The sequence below is a fragment of the Lucilia sericata genome, unplaced genomic scaffold (genome assembly GCF_015586225.1).
Source record: "Lucilia sericata isolate MDLA Ls3-8-SP2 unplaced genomic scaffold, ASM1558622v1 Contig000398F_arrow, whole genome shotgun sequence".
Taxonomy (NCBI): domain Eukaryota; kingdom Metazoa; phylum Arthropoda; class Insecta; order Diptera; family Calliphoridae; genus Lucilia; species Lucilia sericata.
The window spans coordinates 135,001-156,214 of NW_023994416.1; the positions used below are offsets into that span (position 1 = coordinate 135,001).

A 21,214-nucleotide genomic window follows, 5' to 3' on the forward strand; every position below is an offset into this window, starting at 1 on the left:
GACAATTCTATAGTCTCTCGAGTATAGATAGTTCTATAGTCTTTTTACTGTAGAGAGTTTTATAGACTTTTGACCATAGACAGTTTTATAGTCCTTTGACTATAGACAATTCTATAGTCTTTTGTCAATTCTATACTCTCTCGACTATAGACAGTTCTATAGTCTCTCGACAATAGACAGTTCTATTGTCCTTTGATTATAGACAGTTCGATAGTACTTTGACTATAAACAGTTCTATAGTTTCTCGACAATAGACAATTTTATAGGGTCTCGACTATAGACCGTTCTATAGTCCTTTGCAGTTTTATAGTCCTTTGACTATAGACAATTCTATAGTCTGTCGACTATAGATAGTTCTATAGTCTGTCGACTATAGATAGTTTTATAGTATTTTTACTGCAGACAGTTCCATAGACCTTTGACCATAGACAGTTTTTATAGTGTGACTATAGACAATTCTATAGTCTTTTGTCAATTCTATACTCTCTCGACTATAGACAGTTCTATAGTCTCTAAACAATATACAGTTCTATTGTCCTTTGATTATAGACATTTCGATAGTCCTTTGACTATAAACAGTTCTATAGTTTCTCGACAATAAACAATTTTATAGGGTCTCGACTATAGACCGTTCTATAGTCCTTTACAGTTTTATAGTCCTTTGACTATAGACAATTCTATAGTCTTTTGACTATAGACAGTTCTATAGTCTCTCGAGTATAGATAGTTCTATAGTCTTTTTACTGTAGACAGTTCTATAGACTTTTGACCATAGACAGTTTTATAGTCCTTTGACTATAGACAATTCTATAGTCTTTTGTCAATTCTATACTCTCTCGACTATAGACAGTTCTATAGTCTCTCGACAATAGACAGTTCTATTGTCCTTTGATTATAGATAGTTCGATAGTACTTTGACTATAAACAGTTCTATAGTTTCTCGACAATAGACAATTTTATAGGGTCTCGACTATAGACCGTTCTATAATATTTTGACTATAGACAGTTCTATAGTGTTTTGACCATAGACAATGCTATAGTCTTTTGACTATAGACAGTTCTATAGTCTCTCGACAATAGACAGTTCTATTGTCCTTTGACTATAGACAATTCTGTAGTCTTTTGACTATATAAAGCTCTATAAAGCTCGACTATATACAGTTTTTTAATCCGTTTACTATAGACAATTCTATAGTCTTTTGACTGTAGACAATTTTATAGTCTCTCGACTGTATTTGACTACAGATAGTTCTATAGTTTCCCGATTATAGATAGTTCTATAGTCTTTTGACTTTAGACAGCTCTATAGTCTCTCGACTATAGTCAGTTCTATAGTCTCTCGAATATAAGCAGTTCTATAGCTTCTCAATAAACTCTCGAATATAGACTATTCCTTAGTCTGTACTCGACTCTTCTGTAGTCCCTCGGCTTGATTATATTTTATAGTTTCTCGTCTAAGTACTATTCTAAAGCCTCTCGACTATAAGTAGGTCTATAGACTCTTGACTATAGAGAGTTCTTACGACTAAAGACAGTTCTATTGTCTCTCAACTATATAAAGTTTTCGACTATAGTTAGTTGTCTATATTCTCTTGCCTATACATAGTTCTATTGACTGCCAACTTAGTCTGTCGAGTATTGACTCTTCTGCAGTCTTTCGAAGATAGATTCTATAGCTAAAGTCTCTCGACTAAAAGCAATTCTATGGTAACTTGACTAACGACTATTCTGCTATCTCTCGACCATTAACAGTCCCATAGTCTTTCGATATATTTGTAGTCTCTGGGCTAAAGACTATTCTAAAGTCTTTCGACTGTAGACAGTTGTGTAGTCTCTCTAATAAGACCTAAAGAATGGACATCATTTGAGTATCTCGATTAGTTCAATTTGTAAAGGAAACTGTAACAGACCTTTTAACATAATAACAGTGTTGTATTTAACATTACCGTTATATGTAAGTTATAACCTAACTTTATTATTAATATTAACATAAAGTAAGAAAGAGAGCATTAGATTTAAAAAATAAAATTTTTTTATTAAAAAAAATGTTAAAAAAATAATTTATCGTTTTCATTTTAATGCAATTTTGTTCGTAAATTTTTTAAACAATTTTTATGTTTTTGTTTAGTATTATTCGTTTTGGTTTAGCATTTTAAACTAGTTATTAAATTATTCAATTTGTGATCGTTATTGTTCTTTTGAGAAATTGTTAAAAATATATATATATTATTTATTAAACTAAATAAATGTTTTTTTTTTATATATAAAACAAAGTTAAGAAAATATATTGTTAATTATTATTTAATAAAAAAAACTTAACTACTAATAATAGTTTTTTAGTAGTAGTAGTAGTAGTACTACAAGTAGTTCACAATCTACAGTTTTTAAATTTTGTTCTACAATACTATACGTTTAACACCACAGTCCATACAAAATTTTGCTTGTTCGAGTAGAAATCTACTGCCACATTCATGACAGAATTTTGACATTTTCATACTTGAGCTCATGGTGGAGTTAGAGGGATATTGCTGTAAAGATTCCAAATTTGTGTGAGAATTTGTGGCTCCTGTTAGTGTAGCGTGAGAGGGTGGTATTTCATAATTGTTGTTGTTATTATTATTATTGCTGTGGCGTTCATAACGCATTAGTTCCTCTAAATCCGGGTTGTTATTGTTATTATTGTAGAGTTGTTGCTGCTGTTTGTGAAAACTATTACTACTTGTTAAGGGTGGTAAAGCATGCTCCGAACTGCTGCTAGAAGAGGCACTTAATTGTCTAGAACGTCCCAGGGAGGTTTCCTCGGTAAGTGGGCGATTAGCTGTATTAGAGGTCATGGGACGACTACGATTAGTGTTGCGTTGGGTTGTTAGTTCCGAAGAACGTTGACGAGAGAGACTACAAAGAGAAAAAAAGGTTACAAATTGTGTAAAATGTTATAGTTTTTCTAAAATTTAAAATACCCACCTTCCATAGGCCGAGTCTGCACTCGTTTTCGAACTAACACCCAAACGTGAATTGGGCGAAGATAAAGGATAACCATCTAAGCTGCTTAATTCATCTGAGTCACCATAAGCATCACCGCTGGGAGTACCAGCTGTACGATTTATTTTTCTATTTGCGGCCGTCATATTAACCTTGCTATTCATATTCACATCCATGGGAGCAGTGGCAGTAGTCAGCCTTAAATTGCCTGCCATATCATCGCCCATTTGACGAAAATCTTCTTGCATTTTTTGCATTAAATTTTTGGCATTATTCAGCTGAACATTGGGCAAACGTTCGGCCATGGAGTGCGCGGAAAAGTTTTTTGTTCTACACATATTTTGGCCCGTTTCTCCTTCATCATCATCTGATATTTTACTAAACTTATTGTCATGGGCTGCATCTACTTCCACTTCTACCACGGTCTGTGGATTACCCACCATATGGCGTATGGAATTGGGTGAAATGGGTGATTTATCTAGATCATTTTGTTCCGTCTCTATGCTGATGAAAATCTCACGTTTTTGATTGAGACTATGATCCTTGAATTGTTCTGCGTTTGTGTTAAGGCAAAAAGTATCCGTTGATTTGGTGGTGGTGGTGCTAGCTGTTAGTTCATCGTATTTATTCCGGCTCCTAGTGTTAAGGGAAAAGGAATTAAATAGATTTTTGGGATGTTGAGGCAAAGAGGGAAATTGAAAGTGTTGCCCACTGCCGCTTGAGTGCGTTTGAGGCGTTAGGGGTGGGAATGTTTGTGGAGAGGAAGATTTTTTGAAATTCGTAGAGTTGTTGTTGTTGTTGTTGTGAGTGTTGTTGTGTGTATTGTTTTGTTGGTTTTGTGTCGCAGAATTCGTCATTAACATCGATCTTTGTTTTTTCGATGTGCGATTCATAAGAAATTCTCTACAATCTTTGAAGAGAGGAAATTGTTCTTCATCATTTTCAAATGATGATAGGAATTCCTCAAAATCAAAATCATCAAATGCCGGCAAAGGTGGTATAAAGGGGGCATCCACTGGATTCATCTGCTGGGAGCTTAATCTCGCAAAAGCCTTTTCATGTTCTCTTAGAAGATTGTGCTGCTGTAGAGTTTCTCCTTCCAGAGAAGAACGATTGGCGCCCTCATCATCGGCTGAACAAGAATCTCCTTCTGGGGAAGCATCATATAAGAATTGATTGCGTCCCAAACGCATGCGCCGTTTCAAAAGATTACGTCCTTCGGCTGAGTTACGTTGACTATTGGTTAACGGCTGCTGCTGCTGCTGCTGCTGTGGGGGAAGATGATTTTGATTTAGATTTAAATTATTATTTTGTTCTGGTTGTTGTTGTTGCTGTTTAACTGTGGGCAAAAACTTTGTATGCTGCTGAAGACTAGTTGCTGTTGTTGTTGTTTTCTTGGCCGGCGCCGAAGATTCTGATGAAGAGGAGGAAGAAAACTGTTCCACACGTGTTTCGGAAGTATCAGAATCTGAATGTTTAAAATCTGTTCGCTTCAGATTTAAATTAATTGGAAGATTATCACATTTATTTATCAGTTTGGGATCTATATAATCGGAACCCATAGAATTTTTACGTTCTGCATAAAGATGAGAAGAGTTCTTGACCGCTTTACTATTATCACCACCAAATATAGAACTTAAGGCCACTGGTTTGGGGGATTTAGGGGCGGCAGATTTCTGCTCCAGGTTTGTTTTAACATTCAAAGGTGTTAAGACCCCCGAAGGCTGCTGTACTTGTGGTGTTTGAGGTTTGCTTAAAGGTGTCACAGGTTTAGAGGACAATGGCGCCAAACGCTGCTGTCCATATTTGTTTATTTCCATTTCATTAGTGTTCTTAACATTTAACTCATAATTCTCATTAGTTTCACAGGCCGCCATAATATCCGCCTTAATATTTTTGGCCGAGTTTTGTTTACTCAAATTATTACTCTTATCCTTAAGCTCTTTAGCATTTAAGGGTCCATCTAGATTAGCTACCGGGTTGTAGTTATAGAACCAGCAGTAGAGGGTGTTTTGACCTCCAATAAAGTCTCCTTTTTAAGCTCTTTATCCGCAGTAGTTTGATTTAACTTCTCCAGCTCATGTTCATATTTTAAAAATACCGCCAAAGAATCAGTTTTTGAAACATATTTGGAAGCAGTATTATTGGTCGCTGCCACCTCGGGTTCCATTATATTAGGCGAAGCTGCTGCACTACTTCCACTAGCATTGGCTGCATTTATATTCAATTTCAAAGGTTGTTTACGATTCGAGGCCGAAGTATCTCTTCTTACCACCCGTGGACTTTTATTCACCGCAAAATCATTAACACATACCGATCTTACTGGCATTTCATCGTATTCTTCGGGCTTAAGGAAGTTTGTAGAAATGGGTCCTTCATCCGATAATCCCCTTTGTATGGTAGGACGATGTTTTTGCGCAAATAATGGTGGACGAGCCGATAACATGGGTGATCTTCTAGGTCCCCTCAAAGAGGAAGTGCGTCTAAAGCTAGAAGATCTGGCTAAAGTTGGAGTTTTTTGAGTTTGTTGTGGTATTTGTGATGTAGTCATTAGATTAGCTGTAGTATTATTTGGTGTTGAAGAGCTGAGTATAAGTGATGTAGACATTTTATTGATGCTACTGTTGTTGTTGGTGTTGTTATTACTATTCGGCGTAGCAGGCAAACTGGGCAGTTGTGGTGTTTGTGGAGTTGTGGACATATCAACGGATTCATTTGTTGGTGAGCACAACTCTTCGAGTTGGCGTTTGGCCGACAAAAAGGGATCATAATTGTCGGGCAAACCACTGAAAGTAGTGATGGAGTCAAGAAATATCATGTTAATAGAGTAATATTTCAGAATATATAAGTAAAAAGTTGTGGATTTATGTGACTTTAAAAGCTCTCTTTTAGTTAAGAATTTTAGTTTAATTTAGATCGTATTTCACAGTTGTCTCTATGGGAAGAATGTTCAAAACTTAAGTACTTAAGACTATACTATAGTCAGACTATAAATTAAACTATAGTCAGTCTATAAATTAAACTATAGACAACCTATATTCCAGACAATAAACTACTATAGGCTAGACTGTAGACTATAGACTAGACTATAGACTAGACTATATACTAGACTGTAGACTAGACTGTAGACTAGACTATAGACTATAGACTAGACTAGACTAGACCATAGACTAGACTATAGACTGGACTATAGACTAGACTATAGATTAGACTATAGACTAGACTATAGACTAGACTATAGACTAGACTATAGACTAGACTATAGACTAGACTATAGACTAGACTATAGGACTATAGACTAGACTATAGACTAGACTATAGACTAGACTATAGACTAGACTATAGACTATAGACTAGACTATAGACTAGACTATAGACTAGACTATAGACTAGACTATAGACTAGACTATAGACTAGACTATAGACTAGACTATAGACTAGACTATAGACTAGACTATAGACTAGACTATAGACTAGACTATAGACTAGACTATAGACTAGACTATAGACTAGACTATAGACTAGACTATAGACTAGACTATAGACTGGACTATAGACTAGACTATAGACTAGACTATAGACTAGACTATAGACTAGACTATAGACTAGACTATAGACTAGACTATAGACTAGACTATAGACTAGACTATAGACTAGGCTATAGACTAGACTAGACTAGACTATAGACTAGACTAGACTAGACTAGACTAGACTAGACTAGACTAGACTAGACTAGACTAGACTAGACTATAGACTAGACTAGACTATAGACTAGACTAGACTAGACTAGACTAGACTAGACTAGACTAGACTAGACTAGACTATAGACTAGACTAGACTAGACTAGACTAGACTAGACTAGGCTAGACTATATACTAGACTAGACTAGACTAGACTATAGACTAGACTATAGACTAGACTATAGACTAGACTATAGACTAGACTATAGACTAGACTATAGACTAGACTATAGAGTAGACTATAGACTAGACTATAGACTAGACTATAGACTAGACTAGACTAGACTATAGACTAGACTATAGACTAGACTATAGACTAGACTATAGACTAGACTATAGACTAGACTATAGACTAGACTATAGACTAGACTATAGACTAGACTATAGACTAGACTATAGACTAGACTATAGACTAGACTATAGACTAGACTATAGACTAGACTATAGACTAGACTATAGACTAGACTATAGACTAGACTATAGACTAGACTATAGACTAGACTATAGACTAGACTATAGACTAGACTATAGACTAGACTATAGACTAGACTATAGACTAGACTATAGACTAGACTATAGACTAGACTATAGACTAGACTATAGACTAGACTATAGACTAGACTATAGACTAGACTATAGACTAGACTATAGACTAGACTATAGACTAGACTATAGACTAGACTATAGACTAGACTATAGACTAGACTATAGACTAGACTATAGACTAGACTATAGACTAGACTATAGACTAGACTATAGACTAGACTATAGACTAGACTATAGACTAGACTATGGACTAGACTATAGACTAGACTAGACTATAGACTAGACTATAGACTAGACTATAGACTAGACTATAGACTAGACTATAGACTAGACTATAGACTAGACTATAGACTAGACTAGACTATAGACTCGACTATAGACTAGACTATAGACTAGACTATAGACTCGACTATAGACTCGACTATAGACTAGACTATAGACTAGACTGTAGACTAGACTATAGACTAGTCTATAGACTAGACTATAGACTAGTCTATAGACTAGACTATAGACTAGTCTATAGACTAGACTATAGACTAGTCTATAGACTAGACTATAGACTAGTCTATAGACTAGACTATAGACTAGACTATAAACTAGACTATAGACTAGACTATAGACTAGACTATAGACTAGACTATAGACTAGACTATAGACTAGACTATAGACTAGACTATAGACTAGACTATAGACTAGACTATAGACTAGACTATAGACTAGACTATAGACTAGACTATAGACTAGACTATAGACTAGACTATAGACTAGACTATAGACTAGACTATAGACTAGACTATAGACTAGACTATAGACTAGACTATAGACTAGACTATAGACTAGACTATAGACTAGACTATAGACAAGACTATAGACTAGACTATAGACTAGACTATAGACTAGACTATAGACTAGACTATAGACTAGACTATAGACTAGACTATAGACTAGACTATAGACTAGACTATAGACTAGACTATAGACTAGACTATAGACTAGACTATAGACTAGACTATAGACTTGACTATAGACTAGACTAGAGACTAAACTATAGACTAGACTATAGACTAGACTATAGACTAGACTATAGACTAGACTATAGACTAGACTATAGACTAGACTATAGACTAGACTATAGACTAGACTAGAGACTAAACTATAGACTAGACTATAGACTAGACTATAGACTAGACTATAGACTAGACTATAGACTAGACTATAGACTAGACTATAGACTAGACTATAGACTAGACTATAGACTAGACTATAGACTAGACTATAGACTAGACTATAGACTAGACTAGACTAGACTATAGACTAGACTATAGACTAGACTATAGACTAGACTATAGACTAGACTATAGACTAGACTATAGACTAGACTATAGACTAGACTATAGACTAGACTATAGACTAGACTATAGACTAGACTATAGACTAGACTATAGACTAGACTATAGACTAGACTATAGACTAGACTATAGACTAGACTATAGACTAGACTATAGACTATAGTTCATACTATAGTCCCGACTATACTTAGATAAGCCTATAGTCCAGACTATAGCCTAAACTATAGTTAAGACTAAACTATAATCTTTCACAAAAGACTCCAACTAAAAAAAAAATTGTTAGAATCTTCTTTACAACTACTTTTAAATATAAAAAAACTTGCGATACTTGTTGACTCACCCAAAAGTACCCCCCTTCCCTTAAACAACGAAAGTTGTACAAACCCTGCAATAAATGAAATCAATACCCACCTGACGGTAAATGACTTGTTACGTTTCAATTGTGGTGCTGGTGGTTCTTTTATAACCTTAATCTCTTTATCGAAAACACAACTATGCTGCTGCTCCTCCTCCTCAGCCACAAATCAATAGCATTTTCCTCATCATCATACTCCAGTTTTTCTACTCTAACACTTTCATTTATATTATTCCCTTTTAGACCGATAGATTTTAATTGTGGTGCTGATGTTACACCACAAAGTTCTAATGTGTCTGTAGGAAAAGGTTAGAACAGCTTTCATGGGTAAGGTATTCGAACAGCTTACAGTTTGTCTTAGAACTTGTTTACGTTTTGTTGGACAGATATTAAGAGACTTAAGACGTTCGGAGTTTTCACTTTTAGGTGTTGTGGGTGCTGTTCTTGACTGTTGGAGAGGAGGTGGTGTGCCTAGACGTGGTAATCTTAAAGCTTTTGGTGTTCTAGGAGTGTCAGGCTTTTCTTTTAAATGTTTGCTTTGGGGTTTTATGGTAGATTTTATGGGCGAATAATTTCGATATAAATCCTCGGAACTTTTGGAATATTTTATGGGTTTTGTTGTATTTAAAAGTTGCTCGGGATCATCATCTTTAAATTCTATTAGTTCATATGAAGGCTGCTCTAAGTCTCTTATAAAGGTGTGCGATTTGGTGGAGCTTTTTAAAGTCTTTAGGTCCAACTTTCCGAAATTGTCATTTACTTTAGAATCTGTTAAATCTTCCAAACTTTCCAAATCTTCTTTCTCAGATTCCTTTAGTTTGTGACGGCGAATTTCATCGGAATCTGTTAGACAATCTTTGTATATTTCCGTTTCTTGTGCGATTTTTTCATCTAAATGTTCAGGAGATTGTTCTGAATTGTTAGGATTTGAGATTTTTATTTTGCTGTTAAGATTTTCATCAGGTTTGGTATTATTTATTTGCTTTTGATTCACTTTACTCTCTTTGGCAGTAACATTATTTTCTGTTTCTTTGAGAGATTTGAGTTTATCTCTCTTCTCGGTTACTGGGCTCTCACCTAAAGACTTTTTCACAGCTTTAGCAAGATTTTTCTGTTTCAATAAGGATTTTATAGGAGTTATAGGTATATCAAGTTTTGGAACTGAGAGTAATATGGAATCAACTCTAATATTCTCATACACAGCGTCTTCACTGTCGCTTTCGCGGTCATAATCGGGATAAGATTGTTTCATTATCAAGTCTTGCTCTCTCAGTAAATGGGTGGATTGCTGCTGTTCTTCTAAAAACCATAAATCCTTAGTTGATTCAGTAAACTCTTGCTCCTTCTCTCTAGACTCAATTATGTTCCCTGAATCAAATTTATTGTTTTCAGTTAAATACTTAGGGAGATTAAAACAAAGATCCTCTTCCCTCTCTTCTCTTTTAAAAGTTGTTTCTTTGACCTCATTATACGGCTTGTCTAAAGCGAATATTTGCTTTTCCCTCTCAAAATATTGCTCCATGGTCAGTTTTATTTCCGACTCCTTGTCAATTTTACTGATTTGTTTGCTCCCATTTTCACTTTTTTCGTTAACTTTTTTAAAGAATTATAAAATGTTAAACTTTTTGTTAAATCCACATTTTCAGCTGGCGCTTCATTTGCTGTAATAATAAATTTTAGTAAAAATTTCATAAGAAAATTTATGTAATTTGTGTTTTTTTCATTTTCAATACTTGAATAATGTTTGGAAGATTTATCTGGTGTTATTCTGAGTTTCCTGTTTGTCGGTATACATTTTTTTAATTAATTCAGTTTCTTCTTAAGTTCTGCTTCGTTTCATAAGATGTGCTTTTTTTTTTGTCTGTTTATATTTATTAGTGTATTTTTTGTATTTTGGTGTGTAAATATGTATTTCTTTTGAAAAACTATACGCTTGAACTTGCATTTGCAGCATTAGTTCGCATGTCTTGCTAAAATGCAGAGAGCTAAATGCAGTGCACAATGGTCCTTATAGTAAGAAAAACTAAGCAGAAATAATGTTTATAAAAAGTCGAGTCTATAGTCTAGTGTATAGTCTGGTCTAAAGTCCAGTCTATAGTCTAGTCTATAGTCTAGTCTATAGTGTAGTCTATAGTCTAGTCTATAGTCTAATCTATAGTCTAGTCTATAGTCTAGTCTATAGTCTAGTCTATAGTCTAGTCTATAGTCTAGTCTATAGTCTAGTCTATAGTCTAGTCTATAGTCTAGTCTAGTCTATAGTCTAGTCTATAGTCTAGTCTATAGTCTAGTCTATAGTCTAGTCTATAGTCTAGTCTATAGTCTAGTCTATAGTCTAGTCTATAGTCTAGTCTATAGTCTAGTCTATAGTCTAGTCTATAGTCTAGTCTATAATCTAGTCTATAGTCTAGTCTATAGTCTAGTCTATAGTCTAGTCTATAGTCTAGTCTATAGTCTAGTCTATAGTCTAGTCTATAGTCCAGTCTATAGTCTAGTCTATAGTCTAGTCTATAGTCTAAACTATAGTCTAGTCTATATCTAGTCTATAGTCTAGTCTATATCTAGTCTATAGTCTAGTCTATAGTCTAGTCTATAGTCTAGTCTATAGTCTAGTCTATAGTCTAAACTATAGTCTAGTCTATATCTAGTCTATAGTCTAGTCTATAGTCTAGTCTATAGTCTAGTCTATAGTCTAGTCTATAGTCTAGTCTATAGTCTAGTCTATAGTCTAGTCTATAGTCTAGTCTATAGTCTAGTCTATAGTCTAGTCTATAGTCTAGTCTATAGTCTAGTCTATAGTCTAGTCTATAGTCTAGTCTATAGTCTAGTCTATAGTCTTAGTCGAATAGTCTAGTCTATAGTCTAGTCCTAGTCTAGTCAGTCTAGTCTATAGTCTAGTCTATGTCTAGTCTATAGTCTAGTCTATAGTCTAATATAGTCTAGTCTATAGTCTAGTCTATAGTAGTCTATAGTCTAGTCCTATAGTCTAGTCTATAGTAGTCTAGTCTATAGTCTAGTCTATAGTCTAGTCTATAGTCTAGTCTATAGTCATAGTCTATAGTCTAGTCTATAGTCTAGTCTATAGTCTATATCCTATAGTCTAGTCTATAGTCTAGTCTATAGTCTAGTCTATTAAGTCTAGTCTACTAGTCTAGTCTATAGTCTAGTCCTATAGTCTAGTCTATAGTCTAGTCTATAGTCTAGTCTATAGTCCTAGTCTATAGTTAGTCTATAGTCTAGTCCTATAGTCTAGTCTATAGTCTAGTCTATAGTCTAGTCTATAGTCTAGTCTATAGTCTAGTCTATAGTCTAGTCTATAGTCTAGTCTATAGTCTAGTCTATAGTCTAGTCTATAGTCTAATAGTCTAGTCTATAGTCTAGTCTATAGTCTAGTCTATAGTCTAGTCTATAGTAGTCTAGTCTACTATAGTCTAGTCTATAGTCTAGTCTATAGTCTAGTCTATAGTCTAGTCTATAGTCTAGTCTATAGTCTAGTCTATAGTCTAGTCTATAGTCTAGTCTATAGTCTAGTCTATAGTAGTCTATGTCTAAAGTCTTAGTCTAGTCTATAGTCTAGTCTATAGTCTAGTCTATAGTCTAGTCTATAGTCTAGTCTATAGTCTAGTCTATAGTCTAGTCTATAGTCTAGTCTATAGGTCTAGTCTATAGTCCTAGTCTATAGTCTAGTCTATAGTCTAGTCTATAGTCTAAGTCTATAGTCTAGTCTATAGCTAGTCTAGTCTAGTCTACTAGTCTAGTCTATAGTCTAGTCTATAGTCTAGTCTTATAGTCTAGTCTATAGTCTAGTCTATAGTCTAGTCTATAGTCTAGTCTATAGTCTAGTCTATAGTCTAGTCTATAGTCTAGTCTATAGTCTAGTCTATAGTCTAGTCTATAGTCTAGTCTATAGTCTAGTCTATAGTCTAGTCTATAGTCTAGTCTATAGTCTAGTCTATAGTCTAGTCTATAGTCTAGTCTATAGTCTAGTCCATAGTCTAGTCTATAGTCTAGTCTATAGTCTAGTCTATAGTCTAGTCTATAGTCTAGTCTATAGTCTAGTCTATAGTCTAGTCTATAGTCTAGTCTATAGTCTAGTCTATAGTCTAGTCTATAGTCTAGTCTATAGTCTAGTCTATAGTCTAGTCTATAGTCTAGTCTATAGTCTAGTCTATAGTCTAGTCTATAGTCTAGTCTATAGTCTAGTCTATAGTCTAGTCTATAGTCTAGTCTATAGTCTAGTCTATAGTCTAGTCTATAGTCTAGTCTATAGTCTAGTCTATAGTCTAGTCTATAGTCTAGTCTATAGTCTAGTCTATAGTCTAGTCTATAGTCTAGTCTATAGTCTAGTCTATAGTCTAGTCTATAGTCTAGTCTATAGTCTAGTCTATAGTCTAGTCTATAGTCTAGTCTATAGTCTAGTCTATAGTCTAGTCTATAGTCTAGTCTATAGTCTAGTCTATAGTCTAGTCTATAGTCTAGTCTATAGTCTAGTCTATAGTCTAGTCTATAGTCTAGTCTATAGTCTAGTCTATAGTCTAGTCTATAGTCTAGTCTATAGTCTAGTCTATAGTCTAGTCTATAGTCTAGTCTATAGTCTAGTCTATAGTCTAGTCTATAGTCTAGTCTATAGTCTAGTCTATAGTCTAGTCTATAGTCTAGTCTATAGTCTAGTCTAGTCTAGTCTATAGTCTAGTCTATAGTCTAGTCTATAGTCTAGTCTATAGTCTAGTCTATAGTGTAGTCTATAGTCTAATCTATAGTCTAGTCTATAGTCTAGTCTATAGTCTAGTCTATAGCCTAGTCTATAGTCTAGTCTAGTCTATAGTCTAGTCTATAGTCTAGTCTAGTCTATAGTCTAGTCTATAGTCTAGTCTATAGTCTAGTCTATAGTCTAGTCTATAGTCTAGTCTATAGTCTATAGTCTAGTCTATAGTCTAGTCTATAGTCTAGTCTATAGTCTAGTCTATAGTCTAGTCTATAGTCTAGTCTATAGTCTAGTCTATAGTCTAGTCTATAGTCTAGTCTAGTCTATAGTCTAGTCTATAGTCTAGTCTATAGTCTAGTCTATAGTCTAGTCTATAGTCTAGTCTATAGTCTAGTCTATAGTCTAGTCTATAGTCTAGTCTATAGTCTAGTCTATAGTCTAGTCTATAGTCTAGTCTATAGTAGTCTATAGTCTAGTCTATAGTCTAGTCTATAGTCTAGTCTATAGTCTAGTCTATAGTCTAATCTATAGTCTAGTCTATAGTCTAGTCTATAGTCTAGTCTATAGTCTAGTCTATAGTCTAGTCTATAGTCTAGTCTATAGTCTAGTCTATAGTCTAGTCTATAGTCTTAACTATAGTCTTAACTATAGTCTAGTCTATAGTCTAGTCTATAGTCTAGTCTATAGTCTAGTCTATAGTCTAGTCTATAGTCTTAACTATAGTCTTAACTATAGTCTAGTCTTAGTCTAGTCTATAGTTCTAGTCTATAGTCTAGTCTATAGTCTAGTCTATAGTCTAGTCTATAGTCTAGTCTATAGTCTAGACTATAGTCTAGTCTAGTCTATAGTCTAGTCTACACTCTAGTCTATAGTCTAGTCTAAAGTCTAGGCTATAGTCTATTCTACAGTCTACACTATAGTCTAGTTCATAGTGTGGTTCAGAGTTTAGATTTAGTCTGGACTATAATATAGTCTATAGTATGTGCTATAGATTGTTGTATAGTCAGGACTATAATATAGTCAATAGTCTGTTTAATAGTTTGTTTTATAGTCAGGACTACTATATATTCTAGTCTATAGTTGGTTTATAGTCTGGACTTTAGCCTCTATAGTCTGCACTATAATTTGGACTAAAGTTTAGTCTATATTGTGTACTATTACTATTATCTCTATTATAGTTTTAATTAAAATTTGCTCCCCTTCCTCACCCACTGTTCCGGTTTAAAATTTAATAGCGAATTATTATGCATTTCTTCAGGTTCTGTTTTTTTTTTTTTTGTTCTTTTGGTCGTTTAAAAGTAAAATAAACAGTTTGTTTATGTTTTATAATTGCGCTGCATTACTTCAAGTGTTCTATAGTAGCTGCCTGTTAGCTGCTACATCGTTCGTCTCAAGTATGGAGTCATATGCAAAACATAAATAATAATTATTATTCTGCTTTAGATGTGATGGGCTCACTTCTTTAAATCGCCTTAGTTTTTCATTTATTAAGAATTATTATTATTTTTTTTTTTTTGTGTTCGAAATTTAATGGTTTATATTACAAATGAGGCAGGCGGGTAGTGAAGAAAAAAAGTTCAATGGCATTAGAATGAGCTGATGTAGAAGATATTATTCTGAGGAATTTTGTTCTAGCTATCATTGTATGTAACTGAATGGATTATATTGATATAATCAGATCATTTTGTGGTGTTAAAAATTTTTAGAGAATTTTATAGTTTTTTTCACATTTTTGATCAAAAACTTTTTAAATTTCATTAAAATGAAGAGCTTTTGTGAAAAGCTTTTTCATTCGAAGGAAGGTCAATATCCCAGATTAACTTTGGAACCACAAATAGTATTGAAAACTAAAAAAACACAAATCCAAATTCTACTTTTAACAAACATTTTCGAATACCTTTAGATTGCACCTCATTATGATTTAAAACATTATTATTAACAACATGATTATCATGATCATCATCAACAAAAGCTTTATGTGTTGCTGCTGCTGCTGCTTGCAAACATTTGACGCGACGACGCATTGTTCTTAAAGACAAATCACTGACAGATTTCTTTTGTTCTAAGGAGACGTTCGTTGTTATAACCGGTAAATTTATCTCAACATCCGTTGTTTTCAATTTCTGATTAGATTTTTTTGTTGTTATTTGTTGGTGTTTCTTGAAATCTGGTAGCGGTTGCTGCTGTTGAAGATGTTTTCGATTTTGTGGTTTTATTTTAGCCGCTGTCAAAGCATCCACTTTTAGTTTTTTATTTATAGCGGTCGCAGTCATTTGTTCACCCATAAGTTGTAGTTCTGGCATTTGAATTTTAAGATTTATGATGGATTCTTCTAGTTTTTGTTGTATGTACTCTGCTGTTGCTTTAGCAACTGCATGCTTTTTTATTGTTGTTGTAGGTGGCTGTTGAGCAGTTTGACGTTTGTCACGAGTACATTTACGACTTCCTACAGAGCAATTGTCTATATTTGTATGTTCTTTAGTAGTTGCTGTTTCCACTGGTTCATTTAGTTTTCCTGTTGTGCAGGAATTCGTGATTTTTCTGCATGTAATTAAAGAGATTTCGAAAGAGTTTTGTCAACAATGGGGAGCTTAATGTTACAGGGTTGGTGACACCTCTAAAGCTTTTAGATTCCAATATATATATAAACAACATGGTGTACAACAGAAAAAATTAACCACAAAATCTACTTCTACTTAAATTGTTACACAAAATTAAAAAAAAAAAAAACATGAAGTTTACTTAAACTACTAATAATCTACAGTTAATTAAACTAAGTATTGCTAGTTATTACTAAAAGAGAGCTTTTTTTTTTAAATTAAACTTTTAATAATTTTTGTTAAAGTTTCTTAATTTCTACTTACCTTTCGCTACACATGGAAGAGGTCATGGACATAGACATTAAACTATTGTCTTGAGTTTTGCTGCCATTGGTTTTAGAAGTTTTGGTTGTGTCATCGTTTTCATGCTCTTCGCCAGCTAAACCGGAATATTTTTCACGGTTCATGGAACGTTTGGTTCTAGGAAATTAAAAGAAAACAGAAATTAACAAAAATATATTTTTTTAAACAGCAATCTAGTCTGAAATCTAGTCCAGTCTATAGTCTGGTCTATAATCTAGTCTTTAATCTGGACTATAATCTAGTTTATAGTCTCGAATATAGTCTATTCTAGTCTAGTCTCTAATTTGTACTATAATTTAGTCTATTGTCTAACCAATAGTCTGGTCCACATTTTGGACTATAGTCTAGTTCATAGTTATTTTACTGTTTTTTACTATTTTACTATTTTACTAGTCGGTCACACTATAGCCTAATCTATAGTCTGGACTAAACGCTAGACTATAGTCTGGACTAAAGGCTGGTATATACTCTGAACTAAATGCTACTCTATAGTCTGGACTATAGTCTAGTCTACAGTCTGAATTATATTGTAGTCTATAGTCTGGACTATAGTGTAGTTTATAGTCTGGACTATAGTCTAGTCCATAGTCTGGACTATAGTCTAATCTATAGTCTGGACTGTAGTCTAATCTATAGTCTGGACTGTAGTCTAGTCTATAGTCTGGGCTATAGTCTAGTCTATAGTCTAGTCTATAGTCTGGGCTATAGTCTAGTCTATAGTCTGGACTACAGTTTAGTCTATAGTCTGAACTATAATCTAGTCTATATTCTGGAATATATCTTAGTCTATAGTCCAGTCTTTAGTCTGAACTATAGTCTAGTCTATATTCTGGACTATAATCAAGTCTATAGTTTGGACTATAGTCTAGTCTATTGTCTTGATTATAGTGTAGTCTATAGTCTGGACTATAGTCTAGTTTATAGTCTGGACTATAGTCAAGTCTATAGTCTGGATTATAGTCTAATCTATAGTCTGGACTATAGTCTAATCTATAGTCTGGACTGTAGTCTAGTCTACAGTCTGGGCTATAGTCTAGTCTATAGTCTAGTCTATAGTCTGGACTATAGTCTAGTCTATAGTCTGGAGTATAGTCTAATCTCTAGTCTGGGCTATAGTCTAGTCTATAGTCTGGGCTATAGTCTAGTCTATAGTCTGGGCTAGTCTAGTTTATAGTCTGAACTATAGTCTAGTCTATATTCTGGAATATATCTTAGTCTATAGTCTGGTCTATAGTCCAGTCTTTAGTCTGCACTATAGTCTAGTCTATATTCTGGACTATAATCTAGTCTATAGTTTGGACTATAGTCTTGTCTATGGTCTACTCTATAGTCTGGACTATAGTTTAGTCTATAGTCTGGGATATAGTCTAGTCTATAGTCTGCGCTATAGTCTAGTCTATAGTTTGGTCTATAGTCTAGTCTATACTCTGAACTACAGTCTAAACTCTGGACTATTGTCTAGCCTATAGTCTTATCTATAGTCTAGCCTATTGTCTATCTAATGTTCAAATACTTACTTCAAACATGGAGCTCGATACTTGGTACGAGCCTCCAAACGGGCCTTAGCTACATTGCCATCATTCTTAGTACCACCCTGTTTAATAGCGGCCTGTAAAGCCTTCTCTTTGCACCATTCAACATGACGATCGTAGGCTTTAATACCAAAACATCTTTCACAATGAGGACATTGCTCAGCCGGAGGTGGTTGAATACCTCTCGATCTAGTTAAGGAACGTTCGGAAGAACGCATACGATCACGATTAAAGTTTGTGGAAGTTGCCGTAGTAGAGGTGGGAGTATTATTGTTAGAGAAAACCGCTTTACGCATAGAAGCACGAGCTGTAGATCTTATTAGATCTTCTGCTGGTTTTTTGCGTGTCAAATTGGGAGAGGAGATCTATAAAAAGTTTATTTAGGATAAGATGTATTAATCACCTTAACTACTTGTTGCTACTGTTACTTACCTGGGCAGCTGGCTTGGGTGATTGTCCCCTTTCATTTCTAGTCTGTGTTATGGAAGTACTCGATGTGGCTTTCTCGGGTAAACCGAAATTTTTAGGCAATGGATATGTAGCCAAATCAGTACCCTCACGTCTTTGCCGTGAGGAATCGAATATGTTGCGCTTTTTTGTAGTCATTTTCTCACAAATACCCACATGTTTTCTTAAAGTTACCGGATTAAAGGTACGCGAACATATGGGACAAGGAACCAGCTCAAGGCTGGCATCAGGCTCCTCAGTGGGCGTGGTAATATTGTTGCCGTTGTCTAAAAGTGTTTAAAATATTTAAAGAAATATAAGTTGGATAGTCTTTTTTGGCGTAAAAAGTAAAAAATATAAAGAAGTTGTTTGGTGAATAAACAATTTGAAATTGACAATTATTTCTTAATTTGAAATACAGTAGAATCTCGAGCATTGTGTTAGTACATTGAACAAGTTATTTAATGTATTTTTAGAAAATCTGATATGATCGACACTATAGATTAATCTGAAGTCTAGACTATGGACTAGGAAAATTTGTTTCAATAAACCAGCAAAACATCTATTGATTGATTTTAAAAATTACCAAAAACTTTTCACTCTACCCTCCTATATAACACTTAACCACCTACATGACTGCTTTAAATCTTTTCAAAATCATTATAAAGATCTTTTTCATGTTCTGAAAAACATTTTGTAAATATAATTATTTAAATCTCTAAATTTTAGAGATTTTTTTATACACTTAAACAAAAGATTTGTTAACATGAACGTATCTGATCAAAATTTACACACGTTCAGATGTCAAAATCTAAATCCATTCATTAAGACCAAAAAAAGAGGCGCGTGTTACACACTCATATCACATAAGAAATAAAAAGTGTTTTAGAATAAAAATGCAAAAAAAAAAATAGAACTATAAAATAAGAATGAGGTTTAAAAAATGAAGAATGGAAATGGAATATGTTGGCTGCCAGTTGGCTAGGTTGTTTTGTCCATATACAACAAAAAAAAAGAACTAAAACAATAAATAAGAATAATAAAAAACAAAAATTAACTAGTGGGTGTCAATCAAAATCTGTTGTTAATTGTATGCAAACAACAACAATAACAACAAGAAATTGACATACTTTAGATTGGAGTAAAAATAAAGACGGAATTGAATAATAAATAGATGTTGTATAGATGTCTTGTTTAACACAAAATGACACAAAGTGCCAGTAAAAGCAGGTGTTTTACAAATATATAGAATAACCAAAGTAAAGATATGTATGTAAGCGAGTATATGGAAAGAAGTAAGAGTGTTATATTCGGCTTACATATACATCTTTTTTGAGACTATAGTCCATAGACTAGACTTTAGACTAGACTACTACAGACTTGACTATAGACTAGATTGTAGATTATAGACTAGATTGTAGATTATAGACTAGATTGTAGATTATAGACTAGATTGTAGATTATATACTCGACTATAGACTAGACTATAGACTAGACTATAGACTAGACTATAGACTAGACTATAGACTAAACTATAGACTAGACTAGACTATAGACTAGACTATAGACTAGACTATAGACTAGACTATAGACTAGACTATAGACTAAACTATAGACTAGCCTATAGACTAGACTATAGACTAGACTATAGACTAGACTATAGACTAGACTATGGACTAGACTATAGACTAGACTATAGACTAGACTATAGACTAGACTATAAACTAGACTATAGACTAGACTTTAGACTATACTATGGACTGGACTACAGACTTGACTATAGACTGGACTACAGACTTGACTATAGACTAGACTATAAACTAGATTGTAGATTATGGACTCGACTATAGACTAGACTATAAACTAGATTGTAGATTATGGACTCGACTATAGACTAGACTATAGACTAGACTATAGACTAGACTATAGACTAGACTATAGACTAGACTATAGACTAGACTATAGACTAGACTATAGACTAGACTATAGACTAGACTATAGACTAGACTATAGACTAGACTATAGACTAGACTATAGACTAGACTATAGACTAGACTATAGACTAGACTATAGACTAGACTATAGACTAGACTATAGACTAGACTATAGACTAGACTATAGACTAGACTATAGACTAGACTATAGACTAGACTATAGACTAGACTATAGACTAGACTATAGACTAGACTATAGACTAGACTATAGACTAGACTATAGACTGGACTATAGACTAGACTAGACTGTGGACTAGACTATAGACTAGACTATAGACTAGACTAGACTGTGGGCTAGACTATAGACTAGACTATAGACTAGACTAGACTGTGGACTAGACTGTGGACTAGACTATAGACTAGACTATGACTATAGACTAGACTATAGACTAGACTATAGACTAGACTATAGACTAGACTATAGACTAGACTATAGACTAGACTATAGACTAGACTATAGACTAGACTATAGACTAGACTATAGACTAGACTATAGACTAGACTATAGACTATAGACTAGACTATAGACTAGACTATAGACTAGACTATAGACTAGACTATAGACTAGACTATAGACTAGACTATAGACTAGACTATAGACTAGACTATAGACTAGACTATAGACTAGACTATAGACTAGACTATAGACTAGACTATAGACTAG

At 33.9% G+C, this 21,214-nt stretch overlaps 2 protein-coding genes across 2 annotated transcripts in view; both read right to left on the reverse strand.

Moving 5' to 3' along the window:
* LOC119604491 (formin-J) overlaps window positions 1–21,214 on the reverse strand; it is a 68,921-nt gene that overhangs the window by 864 nt on the left and 46,843 nt on the right. The window contains 6 exon segments of the mRNA XM_037957141.1: window positions 1–2,895; window positions 2,965–4,960; window positions 4,963–5,768; window positions 16,539–16,694; window positions 18,095–18,474; window positions 18,542–18,843. The exon segment at window positions 1–2,895 is cut by the window's left edge and continues 864 nt beyond it. Of these exon segments, the coding sequence (XP_037813069.1) occupies window positions 2,397–2,895; window positions 2,965–4,960; window positions 4,963–5,768; window positions 16,539–16,694; window positions 18,095–18,474; window positions 18,542–18,843 (4,139 nt within the window). The 3' untranslated portion in view covers window positions 1–2,396.
* On the reverse strand, window positions 9,034–15,862 carry LOC119604492. Its single transcript, XM_037957142.1, has 2 exons — window positions 15,572–15,862; window positions 9,034–10,633 (listed from the first exon to the last, which is right to left on the reverse strand). The coding sequence occupies exon 2, from the start codon at window positions 10,492–10,494 to the stop codon at window positions 9,202–9,204; it is 1,293 nt and encodes a 430-aa protein (XP_037813070.1). The 5' UTR covers window positions 10,495–10,633; window positions 15,572–15,862; the 3' UTR covers window positions 9,034–9,201.